Genomic DNA, 14,320 nt, shown 5'->3' with positions numbered 1-14,320 from the left:
TTTTGTTTGGCTTGCCCATGTATTTGTTTTGTACACACACATTCTGGCTAGAAATTGATGACGTCCTTTCAGTTGTAAGAGTTTTAACCCTCTTTGAGAGTATGTGCAGATAAGCACATAGAATGTGAAAAACATTAGGAACTATGTGAACACCAACAGCCTTTTGACTTGCCTTGCTGATGGCCACTACTCTTACCTTTTCCTGGGAGCATGTGTATACACACTACAAACACTCAGTGTACAGCAGTGGGGCATATATATCCTACTAGTTGTCATGCATTCAATCCCAGGCGTAGAGATCTTCATGTCCTAATTCTAGAGGTGTCGCTATGAGTGTGTCAAGATTGAACTAAGGTGCACAATAATTGAACTCTTGAAGTAGGAATGTGTATAATCTGTCGCTTTTACGTAGGATAACTCCTCTGGTGCATTTTTCTGAAAGAAAAAGAGGCTGTGACCATATGGCCGGAGCTGCCGACTTTGCAAGGGGGAACCAGACTCGAGACATGGCGTTGACGCACCATGCTGTGATTCTTGGCCAATCACTCACCTCCCCATACCTAAAAAACATAATGTGACCTAGTGATATATAACTGATGTTCATGTAAAGTGCTCCCACACGGTTATGCCAAGTTTGCGTTATATAAAACGGCAAAAACGTAAGTAAACGCAACACGCAGACTAGATATTTCATAAGGTAAATATTAGTAGAATCAGGAACCCCACTAGAGATAAAAACAAAGCCATTGAACAAGCCCAAAGTTCTGCATTATTTTATAAATGAAAGTGTTATTTGCAGATGAGTTAATTTGTGTGCCTAGATGTCTAAATGGGTGTTGGATAGTTGAATGAGTAGATGTATGAAAGAGTTAGTTGATGGCTGAGTGGGTTGTCATTGCAGAGTGGATAGGTTTATTGATGCTTTACTGGGTGTGTGGATGGTTTTCAGACAGGTAATCGGATAGGGAAATGGATTTGTGAGTGAATACCCATATCAGTGCTTAGATCTGCTAGAGGGAGAATATATGGTGTAGGGAGTGATTTACGTAATGGGGTGTCTGATGGGAGAGTGAGTGGAAAAACACAAACCCGTCAAGGACCAATATTCCCACACCCCCTCCCCATCCTCTTCCACCTGCAGACCTCAAAAGTAGGTGTCTACAGCCAGGTATCGCTAACTACCAGTAATGCCCAGATACCTTCAGAGTAATCCGTAGCTATGAGTTAATTTTCAAATAAGTAGGCAGAATATATTTTCTCTGAAGCCTGTGGCGCTACAGTCCAGCAGACAAATATTCCAGATTCGTGCTATCCATAGGCCTCACACTGACTGTTAAATTTGGGCAAAGTTTGATTTTTCACAGAAAAATAAGTTTTAGGTGAAGATGATGCATCACATCCTTCCCAGCTGACCAGTTCGAGCAAACTGCTCCCACCCAGTCAACAGTGGCTGGGGCACCAGGATACCGGGGAGATTCTAGGTGAGCTGGTGTTTGTAGAGGATTTTTTAACTGCTGGATGGGCTGTCTGTCTAGCCCTGAACACAACTCTGGAGAACTGGGAGTTGCCTGAGCCCCTTACCAGTCTGCTGTCCACACTCCCAGAGCATAGAAGATGCATCTAAGGAGGATAGCCATTCCCAAGGTTGGAGATCATGCAAGCCTCAATATCATCTATTTAGTGCTTATAAGGCACCTCTTGTCTCCAACGTAAACTAGTCTAACATCTCATACCACTTGTACGCTGATGACACTCAGCTATATTTGAACATTTCATCTCTAAAATATAGACTTTGTGGCCCAAATCTTGGATGATGTTCAAGCATGATTGATGATCCATCACCTAAAACTAAACCTGCACAAAACAGATTTCCTTCTGTCCCTCCTAACACTTACTTTCCACAGCAAGCATGGCTTTATTTACTTTGTGTTACACCGCAGTGCATCTGTTGTTGATTGCACCAGCTCTCTTGCTTCATCTTAGACAAGAGCCTCAGTCTACTTGCACACATAAATCATTATTCAAGGTGGCACAGTCTTAACTCAAACTCCCTGGAGAAATAAAACCAATCATACAAGTAGATTTATCCCAATGGCTATCAACTCTGTACTACAGCAACTCACTACTTTAAGAATTCCCTGTACCCTCTCAAATTAGAACTTCATACAACAGGCTTGTTGGTCACAAGTTTGAGAAAGTCCTGCCACATCTCCACTGTGCAAACCACCGTATTCCAACACTAATCTCCTTTGGGCAAGGAGTATTCTCAAACTAGCATGCATAACAAACAAGACCATTTACACCAGGACTTCAAGGGATCTGAAGCAGAAACTAGTCATATCAGGTAACCAACACTGTCTTTGCGTCTTATATAACCTTTCCTCTTGAAATAGTAGCTGTAAAATGGCAAAAACACTTAAGCAATCCTCCATCCGTTGGGATTACCTGATGCTAGCAAATTACGTACAAATTATATGTCTTTTCACCATGTGATGCATAAACTTTGTACCTCTATGGAAATGCATGAAAGTCCTAAACTCCTCTTGTAAAACCACAATTTGTAAAGCTCCCATTGGGTCTAGTTCTCAATATATGAAACTAACTGGTACTAAATTAATAATTAAAGAAGTACTAACCTGAAGGTAGATGCCTATGCACGTTCTCAGCTTAATGACCAGATGAATGTCATTGGCATACATTTTGTGAAATCCCCCTTTGAATGCATGTCCGGTTCAGTAGGTTTATTGCATGAACGATTATATAAATACGTTGACACTTGTATACGTATATTATTAAAGAAGAATTGTATTTATCGCAAAGGTAACATTTTATATCCTGTACTATCTTGTTAAAGTTTGATACTCAAGAAGATGAGAAAATACTCCAAGCGACAGAGAAATTCAAAGAACAAGCTGCATTAAAATTCCCAACACGTCAGTGCCTGACCACCGTGATTGATATCAATGGGGCAGTTGTTTTTGTCACCAGGTTTATCAAACCTCTAAACCCACCAGTGGAGCTCCTCGAGGCCTACCCCACCAATGCCCAAGCCACAGCTGTAAGTATTTCAATGCGAAGGTTTTGGCTATCGCTCAATCATTTTAATAAAAAGGTATGGGCCATTGTTGCAAGTATTTCAGTAAATAGGGTTGGGTTCCAACTGGTACTATTTTACAGATATGTGTGAGAAGTTGTCCTGGTATATGATGTTCACTATACTAGTGAACACCTTGCACCAGTCCAAACAACCCTTATGGTGATGGTTGTAAAGTCAACCTTATAGACCAGCTATCCTAGAGGTAGCGTGGACAAAACAGTCTTCGGCTAAAAGACTCTTGAGGGCGTGTAAAGCCAGCTGTTTTACCATATGTAACCCCTTGAATATCAAATGAAAGGACACCACGCAGGATATATATAAAATATATATGTATTTATTCACTAACACACTCCTCTGAACTCTTTATGAGATCAGAGGCAAAAGCACATAACAAGTTACACTTAGAAATACTTTAAATAGCACAATTTACAGTTAGGCCCTAGGGGCGCGTAAAACCATATACTAAGTAAGTGGTATAAGAACCAACGCTTGGGAAAGGAAGAGGCCTAGGGCCTAGGGAATCGCTGACACTACACTATCTGACCCTTAGGTTAGGAGTAGGAGGCCCACAGGCGGCGCGTGCAGTGTTAGTACACTCACACGAGTCAATAGAAAGTCAATAGGAACTTAAAAAGGTAAGTAATGAAGTTTTAGGACACTTCCGGTCTAACTAGGATTACACAACTAGCAAAACTAGGCACTAGGATAGTCAATCCCTACAGGAGCACCAAAGTACTCGCGTTACCTCACCCACGGGCTGCGGGTGCATAGGTGTCCAAGTGTGTCAAGTTTTCTCGTTGTTTCCTATAAAGCCTTGGAAGAAGATGCTGCAGGCGACCAGGAGGAAGATGTCAGGGCGGATCCAAGGGTGGATCGGAGTCGAAGAGGACCTGAAAGCAGAGGGGACAGAGTCTAGGTCACTAGCCAGTGACCGGGTGGAACCAGGAAGGAACCAGACGTCGTCGAGGAGCAATCAGGTGCTGGGGTGAAGCTTGTTGTTGCAGCCACGCGGACCAGGAGGCGTTGAGGACGACCAGGTGCTCGAGAGGAGCCTTCCCACGAAGGTTCTCGCAGATGGAGGGGTCGGCTTCAAGATCAGGGCCAACAAGCCTAAGCAAAGGCAACCCACGCAGGATACACAAAGGGTCTGACGTACTTCACCTTTTCAGGGAAGCAAGGGCCAGTGTGGAGCAACCAGACCAGCAATGGAGTTTCAAAAGGATTGTCGCCAGAGGGCTACTAGCCAACGGGCCTGCAACCGGACAACGCGTCGAGCAGAACACAAGCAGAAGGGCCCCACGTAGATCTCGTGGAGTGTGGAGGGCTGGTCTTCGTGCAGGTGAAGCTCGGTGTTGGGGTGTCTCAGTCCCCAGGGCACAGCTTCGAGGAGGCCTCAGGAGCTGCGCTGTTAGCAAGTTGAAGACTTTCCAAGTTACCTGCTTCCACGGGTCCCAACGCCTTTCACGGGGCTCAGCTGTGCTGGAGTCGTGCAGTGGGGTCAGAGGGATCTGGGAGTCGAGGTCTTGTCAGGCTCTGTGCTCGGGTTCCGGCGGGAACGGGGACAAAGCAAGCCGTCAAGTTGCTGGGTGGTGCCTGGTTGCCCAGGGTGGTCACTCCTTGGCCACAAGGGAGATTTCCTCAGTCTTCAGTTCAGGTGAATGTCGAATGGTCCAGAGTTTCATCTTCAATCGATTCTAGGATTAATCCAAAGTCTCCTGGGTCAGCTCCTACCTTTATACAACTAAAGGGGGCTGGTTTGGTCACTAGGTCTCTCCTATGGGTGGGACCAGGAAGGGGGGTGGTTACACCCCCTTTCCTTTGTGCAGTTTCACGCCAGAGCTGGAGCTGGAGTGCCCCAGCAACCAGTTTGAACTGGGGTATGCATGGAGCACCTAGAGTGCTCCAGGCAGTGTCTGATTCTATTCAGCCCTCCCTGTCCCAATACACATCCTCCTGTCTGGGGCGGTGCTCGTACCTCCCCAAGCAGGAAACCTATCGTCCAAACCTCCGTGACTGGAAGGACTCCCAGCAGCAGGAGGTCACACTTGTGTCTGTGGCAGCAGCATCCATTTTGTGATGCTGGGGCTCTGGTTAACTTTAACCGGATAGTCAGAACTAACATGTCTTCTCCCTCTAGAAGGGTGGAATGCTACCCCCGTCGCCAGAATTGGCGAGGGGGTAGTATTCCAAAGTGTATGACACCTTATCCAACATGTTTTGATAAAGCCAAACCAAAGTTAGCATTAACCGCGAGGATTATAATGCACTTAAGAGTATATGGTATGGCAATATCATAGAACAGCTATAAGGACATGTTTCCGAAAGCTGCAGACAGGCTCAGCTCATGCTATCGCACCATCTCACACATAACCAAGCACTCTGCCTTCAGGATTGTTAAGGCCTGCCATAGGAGTGACTTATAGGTTACTATGTGTCTATATGTAAGTAGGTATAGGAATACTACACCTAAGCAAGGGGTGATTACACGACCTTGCCCCAGCTGAGTGATCAGCCAGTTGTGTCTATTTGAGTGGTCAGCCAGGGGTGGCACAATACATTCTGCAGCCCCTGGTAGGCCTTGGGTGCACCTATGCCCTGGGTACCAATGGTACACTATACAGGGACTCACAAGGGTAACCCAATATCCAATTTGGTATGTACTTACAGTACATGGAGTCCATTTTACAGAGAGAGCAGATAGCCTGGGGTCCTGAATAGCCGGATCCCAGGCCAACTAAGTCGAAAACCAGCTAAACACTAGGCAAAAAGTTGGGGCACCATAGTCAGGTATCCACCTTCCTACAATATGCGTATGTATTTTCTGAAAAGGATGACTGAACATAATATTTATTTTCTCACAAACGCCTTCAATGTATTCCCCATTAACAATTATAAAGTGTATACAGTATTCAACTATATTAATTAATACATGTGAAGCTCAAATGCAATATATTGAAAAGCTGTAAAAGTAGGCTATGGTGCAGATCCAAGGTGGCAATAGGATATGACAGGCTTTGTGAAGCTCCACTTCAGCCCACCACAATTATGGTGCATCAAGCATCTCCCAGCGTGGTGAAGGTGAGGCCCAGATGGAGGTCAATTGGTGGGCCAGTGGCAGACGTTTCCGTTGCCTGATCACTCTTAAATGTCTGTGGACACCAGATGCTGCAGAGTGGATCGTATATGGTGGCATCAGCAGGTAGCTGAGTTCTGGCACGGCGGGGAAGACGAGGAGGTGGCCCTCTGGCATCTGTGATCAAACATGAGCCATTACCACAGGTGAGCACTCGCAAATCCCAGTGAGCCCAGGCCCTGAGGCAGGGGTCCTGGGAGCAGACCAAAGGAGACCAATGATGTGCCTGGAGCCTATGGCCACAACCAGAGAGCAATTTTGAGCAGCAATACAACAAAAGGAGGCAGGTTGTGTATGGGATCACTGGAGTGGGCCATCAGCAACTGCAGACCCCCTCTATAACATAGCAGGTGACTCCTCTGTCGGTTGTGGTGACTAGAGAAGGCCCACATAGAGGGCTGGATGAGTAATAGAGGGGACCTGAGTTTGGCACACCAATGTGAATTGTCTAACAATCTAAGAGCTTGATGACAGGCACCATGCTCCAAATACCCTATTTGCTGTGGTGATTCAACATAGCCAGACGGGTTCTGTGCGTGCACCGCTAGCACCTCTTGTGGTACACTCAGCAGTGCTGGGAGTAGTAGTGGCCTCCAACAGCTGTGGGGTGACTGAGACTGCCTTCAAAGACATGGGGCAGATCATTGCCCCTATTCAAATGAGCACTTTCTGAACATTGATTTTACAGAAATATGGTGGCTAAGAGGTCAAAAAATGAGCAGTCCTAGTGGGGCCCTATGCTGAAGACATCCAACATGAGGCTTAATGTACAGAAAGACCCCACCGCTGCATCAGATTCAAATGGACAATTAGAGGGCAAAGATGTGGGGACTATAGCCATACAATTTCTTATGGAACTCTTTCAGGACCTCAAAAAGGGTTTCTCCTCCCTGAGTAAAGACCTGGTTAAGGAGGTGGAGGAGGTAAAGAAAGACTTTAATGACTTGGGAGAGAAGGATCCGGCATTGGAGGACATTGGAAATGCTAGGGAAGAATACCAAGAATTCCTCCAGCAGGACCTCCTAGAGCTGGAAGATCAAAACATATCTCTGCAGCCCCACCTGGTAGACCTTGTGAACTGTTCCTGTAGAAATAATATCCGGATTTGTGGGGCCTCCAGTGGCATCGAAGACACAAACATTAAAAACTTTGTCCAAAGTCTGTTCAGAGCAATATGACGGACCTCAGACTCAGAAGTGATACAAATGGACAAAACCTACAAATGTGTATAAGCCAGCATCATTGTCAGAGCCAACATTAGATAGATATCCTCATTTGCCAGGTGAAAGAAGTAATTATTGCTGCAGCATGTCTCCAAGAGTACATCATTTTTGAGGGCCACCAGCAGAAGCTTTTCTAAGACTTGTCCCCTGTTACAGTCCTGAAAACAGTTTAACCTAGCTTTGGAGCCCCGTGAGAGAAATGGATCTTCTATAAATGGGGGCATCCATATCATCTCATCTTTGAAAGTCAGAACCATAAACCATACCATCCATGTAGCTACGTTGCATTGCTGGACCAAGCTGGAGCTAATTTTTTGAAGCCTGTGAAGTCAGCAAGCCAAGTAGAGACGCTCTTGTACAAAATGATGTTCTATTACATGCCGCCAAACCACAAACATGGAAAATGGTCAAGAGCAAAAGATTGCACTCCGTCTGAAGGCCTATGGAGACAGCCATAGAGAAAGAGTTTAAGGCCCTATTGAGCAAGCTTATGGGTTTTGCCTGTCCTGCAAAGATACCACCATCCTCTCCCCATGAGGCAGCAGAACCTTCCTGCTAAATTCACTGTAAATGGGCAGTTTGGCAATGGTAGATATTACTTCTGCAAAAAGCAGCAAGGCATATGTCTGTGCAGGGACACATATGAGATTATCTTGGCAACACATTCCACTTATAAACACCTCTATCAAGGAGCTGACAGGAAAATTAGTTCCCGGGGGTCCTTACCCCCTAATTGACTGCCATGATTGGGGACTATCAGCATGACGTGGTGGGCTGGACAGAAGCGAGGTAAACTATATCCATTTTTGCTATTTCTGGCCTGATCTTACTTTGGAGAAATGTAAATAATGACTGCCCCATGAGGTGGTATCCCAGGAGTTAGATTACTCACATTGTATAATGTTCAGTGCCCCGTTTATAATGGAGTAAGAGAGTGATGTTTTAGTTTGCTGGGGTTTTGAATGGGAGAGGGACCAGTACTACTGGTAATTCCCATCATGGAGGTGGGCTGAGGAATGCAACAAGTTCAGATTATAGTAAAGATCATCACTTTAAACATTAGAGCGTTAAATTCACCAGCTAAACATTTGGCCATCCTAAACCAATAAGGCTACCTAAAAGAGGGCATCTGTCTATTGCAGGAAATGCATTTTTTAAAAATAATTACTAGCATAGATTAAAATCTTGTTGGTTCCCAAGCAATACATTTCTTCAGCTACAAAAACAGGGGGATGGCCATTTTGCTCACATAGACTTTCTGTGAGTACACCCGGAGACCATTTTCTACCTCTTATAATTGAACAGGAGCAAAATATCTGTTTGTTACCTCTTTATAAGATCCTAATCCCTGCCCTGACAGATTGTTTTGACTGTGGTAGAAGAGTTCACCCAAGAGTGCCAGGGTCACAAATGAGTCACTGGATAGGTCAACACAGAGGTCAGGACAGATAGGTTCAGCCATAGCTCAAACCAGCCAGTGACTTCAAAATTTGAACCGGATTGATATTTGGAAAGTGCAGCATCCAACATAGAAAGCGTGCACTCATTATTCAGCTGCTCCTAAGACCTACGTATGTATAGATCCCTTCCTCAAGTCCCGTCCCCTTTCACCTAGACGCAACCAGACTGAGGTAGGTCACATTGCTCTGTCAGACCATGCACCCACCTACCTGCACTTGCCTATGCCTAGGAGTGAGATGCCCAGGTGAGATTAAAGATAAGGGACAACATCCTACACACAAATTTCATTGAAGAAAACAAAGAGCCTGACTACAGTTTGTAGTCAGGGGTCAGTTTAGCTCTCACACTATGAACCACATGAGGAAGAGATGGGAGAAGATAACCCGACTGGAGGCACAACTTCTAGAGCAGGCATACAAAACGTTGGGTTCACAGAAGGTATGCTAAAAAGGGATGGTAGTGGGGTCTCAGGTTAGGATGTGGTTCACTGATAGGGCAGAATACTTCTTACGGAAAAGCAAGCAAAGTTACTGTGATATTAGTAACAGGACTAGGAAGCTATTGGTCTGCAGATTTAGAGGGAAAATCTTGAGAATAACATATGTGTTGGGTAATCTCAGATCCCAATAACAGCAAATCATGGGTTGCTTCAGGGACAAGTTCTTATATTTCTGAAGAGAGATCTTGGGCAGCAAGATAGATCATTTATGTGACTTCCCCCTCTCTAAGCTAATGATGGAACATGCTGCACTATTGGATTGCCCCATACATGATTAAGAGGAACTGATGCAAGTTGGAGGACTGAAGATAGCAAATGTGCCAGGGATGGATACACTTACCTGGTTTACAAGACCTTTGCTAAACTTCTTACCCGAGCCCTGCCACAGCTTTACAGCAGCTTTGCTCCAACCGCAGGGTTTAACGAAACCATGTGACAGTTTCTAATTCCTGTGATTCCAACTCCACACAGCTATGTGGCTCCAACCATCCAATATTCCTGTTGAACGTAGATGCCAAGATCTTTATGGGGATACTGGTGGATAATTACAGAAAAGTTTATACTTGAATTGATTACTCATGCTTACCCCTTCTCTACCCTTTAAGGGCATTCTGCTCTATAGACCACCAGGCTCCAAGGGCAGAGTTTCTTTCCACCGTGGGCAATTTCCTGGAGCCCTTAGCAGGCGAACCCACGTTCACCATTTTAGGTGATTTTAATTTTCACCTTGAAATCTGCTCAGACAACACCACCACTGGCTGCTCTCAGAACTGGGTGCGGTAGGCTTCACGCAATTGGTAATTAGCCCCACACACTCAGCTGGTCACACACTAGACGGCCTGTTCTCCAATTATCAATCTATCTCAGTGAAGAGCATCCTACCACTGTTCTGGATCGACCACTGTGTTGTCATATTTATTATCCAACTTAATAATAAAGCTATAGCAAATTCCACCTCACACACGCCTGCATTCTTGAAGGCCTGGAACAGCATAGATCCACAGCTCCTCAAATCGCACTTGCTCTATACACAACCAGACCCTTCACCAGATCCTAATCTTGCCTCATCAAACTACTCGAAATGGCTTCACAAGGCATTTCATTCTCTGGTCCCACTTAAAAAAAGCCTCTAAAAATCGACGCACCCCTTCTGCTCCCTGGTTTTCTGAGGCCCTCAGATTACAGAAGCAATTATGTAGAAACCTTGAGAGACATTGGCGGAAAGATTATAATAATAATGAAAAAAGACGTACTCATTAAATACAAATTGCTCATTGCACAGGAGAAAAGTAAATATTACATTGGACAGACAGAATCTGCGCAAGACACTAACAAACAATTATACCAGGTAGTAGCTAAATTATCAGGTGACACATCGAATCTCACCTCAGCCCCCTCACAGGCTCTATGTGACTCACTTGCCAGCTAATTCTTTGAAAAGGTCAATGACATCTATACCAACTTTTCCTCTCAACCCAAGATAGATGGTCAGCTCTTGAATCATGGCACCCCTTAACCCTCCCCTTCCTTCTCAGAATTTGATAGCATATTACCAGACCAGATCACAAACCTAATCTCCATCATCAAATCAGGATCTTCCACTGACCCCTGCCCACCTATCATTCTAAAACTCATCGCTGATCTCATAGCTCCTAGCCTCTCCAACATCTGCTACGCGATGTTTGACAGGCATATACCCACGGATCTGGAAAAAAACAATCTTCAAACCTCTGCTAAAAAAACACAATCTTGACCCTAATGACACTAAGAATTATGGACCCATAGCTAGCCTTCCATTCCCAGAAAAAATCTTTGAAAAGGTCATGAATTCCCAACTATCTAAATACATTGAAGATCACCACCTCCTGGATGACACGCAATTTGGCTTTCGCAAGGGCCACAGAACCGATACAGCGCTTATTAGGGCATTAGAGGATATCAGGATGATACTAGATCAGACTGGAAATTGAAGGGAGTATGCTCAATCAAATACAATAATATATCTTGTTCCTAATATGTTTTTGGAATATCAACAATCTATATAAATGCTCCTTGAAACAAGTGAAGATTAACGTTGATTGTTCTTTATTCTGAAGTGTGTATTCAATTCAGTCAGCTTCCAGAAGGCACAGCAATTTATATCACATAAAACAAAAATGAACAAATTAACAGCCAACGCGTTTCGTCCCCATCCGGGACATCATCAGGGCTTCTAGTGGATGGCCGAAATTATCATCAAAGAAATGAGAATCTTTGTGTCCAAACAATAATGTAAAATGCTCCTATAATTTGCAGTCCTCCAGAAACTTTAAATACAATAATGATGCCTGTAAGTTTCTGTATTGTGGTTTCGAAATCTCTTTTAAATAGTCCCTAGTTCAAACACCGAGTACACCTAAGCCATAGTTCCAAATATCCTGGCCCAATCATATAATGTGGTTCTTCATCTGTGATCCAATCACGAACTGCAAGTGCTGCCGCCCAAGCTCCAAACCAAAGTCAAGTCCTACTTGGCTCAATGTGTCCCGTTACCTTACGAATATGCCGCTGTATTCCAAATCACTGTCAAAAAATCGAGTATTGAGACATCTTCCTTGTGATCCTGGCCCCGGTCCGATAAATCCGCGAGTGGGTGTGCTATTTTCATCAAATTTGATTAACCTAATTTTGTTGGTAATTGATTGTGTCCATGAGATAATTAGAAATCTTTTGAACTAGTGGTTGAAGATAACAATCCAAGTATTTCCCAACCGGTTCATGTATAGAATTTTGAGTGCAAACAATGGGTCAAAAAATAGGTCTGTGTAGATTTTTGTGAATCTTGGGTAACATATGTATATGTGGAGTTCGTTATTCCTGTATGAAATAACTTTTGTCCTTTCTGTGATGGTGCCCATGGACCTGGCCCTAATAAAAATGAGCAAATTATGCCATTGCCTACCTCTGCCTGGAACTCCCTTCTTTGGCATTGATGTACAAGTATCTCTAAAGACAGCAAGGCCCCCTGAGGCTCAGTGATTTATATTTAAGTAGGTACAAATTTAAAACTCAAAATAATTCAGAACTTCTTGCATGGCATTGTCATTTGCATAGAAATCAGTGAAGCTCTGAGGTCTGTGAGCAGTATAAGGTCATAATATATATAACATCCCAGGGATTTAAATGACAAAAACCTTTGCCAGAATAGAAGAATGCTTCACTTGTGGTAAAAAGAAAAATCACAATTATTGTGTAAGATCTCAATAACAACGACATATGTCCTCCTTCAACATTCTCCATATACGGTTTGTTCATGTTTTAATAGGAAAGCCAGCAAAACATGTCCATCCCTCTCTCTTTTTACCCATGCCTTAGATCTTTATCAAGGAGGCCCTAGGTGCCCTACTCTAAATGTCCCTTATTACCTTCATAAAAACTTCAATCAAACAAATATTATCCTAGAAGAGCCACAATGCCAGGTTCTCCTAATTGTTAATAACTCATTATTTAATGCATTATTCAATGCATTGAACATTAGCAACTAAAATCATATCGCTAACATTAATTTATTTCCAAAACATTAAAGGTGGTATCAGTTCACCTTGGACTTACCTCAAGAACAACATTTACCCTCCACTCACAATTTCACCAAAAGTGTCACAGAGACTTGCCACTGGGGCGCATGTGTTAAGACTTACTGGAGATCATTGATAATTCTGGCAGCCCAGTCCATTGAAATGTGTTTGTAGAATTGAACTTCCCGATATGTATTGAAGAATGGAACACTAAATAAATAACACCAGGTGATTACAGCTCTCTTAATAATTGCAATTTAAAAATGGCAAACCCTTTTTGTAATATTTGAGCACGTATGAATTGTAAGCATAAACTGGTTACCAACATTTTTTCTTGTAGGAACTGGTGGCACGCTATGTTTCGTTAATTCCTTTTCTGCCGGACAACGTGGCATTTTCTGGAATCTGCGATTTGTGGATGGCATCTGATGTGAGTCGGTATTTAATGTTATGATATTTGTCTGTCAGCTGTTAGAAATAATTTTTGCTAAAGAAGAATCACTTTTTGTGTTAGAAATATTTTTTATTTTCCTTGCAGAATTAGGAGAGACACAATATAGCTTGCATATTGGAAGGTCAGTGCTGAGGCATTCATGGAAATCAAATCCCGACCAATTGTATCTGTGCTCCTTCTCATTAGGAGGGTGGGCGGTTCATATCCATTTGCCATCACTTAGAAGACATGTCTGCATTCATGGTTTGATGTGACCTCTGATGTTTTAATGAAATTCTTTAGTCATAATCCCAAATTATTTTATTTTCATTGATGAGTCCTGGATTATCATGCCTCGCCATTGTTTTGCACAGAAAAGGTTTATCAAGTCAAGTCAAGTTGTTCTTTATTACGGCCAAAATGGTCCAGTAAGTGCAAAGAAAAATAGATTGCAACAATGTTAAAATGACATGTTAAAATCCACACAAATAAAAGCAGTAAAAAAATCCTGTACAGTAATTAAAAATTTCGTGTTTGAGTAAATTCCATCATACATCATCAATTAGCTGCCATGTTTTCCGAACTGTCAAGCAATTCCATTCTCCCCATTATTCTTATCAGTGGTAAGCAATAGAAGCTCATTGAGAAAGAATAAAGTGCATAGTGCATTAGCCAGTCTATCTTTAAACTCCTACAACAATCCTTTCTACTTTTCCTACCCATAATAGTAATGTACAAGTTTGCGCAGCTTGGAATGTGGTGCATTGTAAATTTTGAATACATGGGGGAAACTCTGTCACATACTTTTGTATAAGTTAAAGGTCAATTCATATCAGTTGTTTGACATGTGAGGGCCCTTCTTGTACACCACATTGAGAAAAGAAACCCTGCTACACAATAAACAATTGGGGTCCTGGTAT

General features: G+C 43.2%; 1 protein-coding gene across 1 annotated transcript in view; it reads left to right on the top strand.

The window, feature by feature from the left end:
- The window catches only part of CC2D2A (coiled-coil and C2 domain containing 2A), a 432,763-nt gene that overhangs the window by 365,333 nt on the left and 53,110 nt on the right, over window positions 1-14,320 (top strand). The window contains exons 29-30 of the mRNA XM_086964074.1: window positions 2,855-3,058; window positions 13,308-13,397. Coding sequence (XP_086820200.1) covers window positions 2,855-3,058; window positions 13,308-13,397 — 294 coding nt within the window. The remainder of the gene's footprint in view (window positions 1-2,854; window positions 3,059-13,307; window positions 13,398-14,320) is intronic.

Source organism: Lissotriton vulgaris, chromosome 3_2 (assembly GCF_964263255.1).
Source record: "Lissotriton vulgaris chromosome 3_2, aLisVul1.2, whole genome shotgun sequence".
Taxonomy (NCBI): Eukaryota; Metazoa; Chordata; class Amphibia; order Caudata; family Salamandridae; genus Lissotriton; species Lissotriton vulgaris.
The sequence above is the reverse complement of the archived record's forward strand: the minus strand, read 5'-3'. Positions and strand labels throughout refer to the sequence as shown.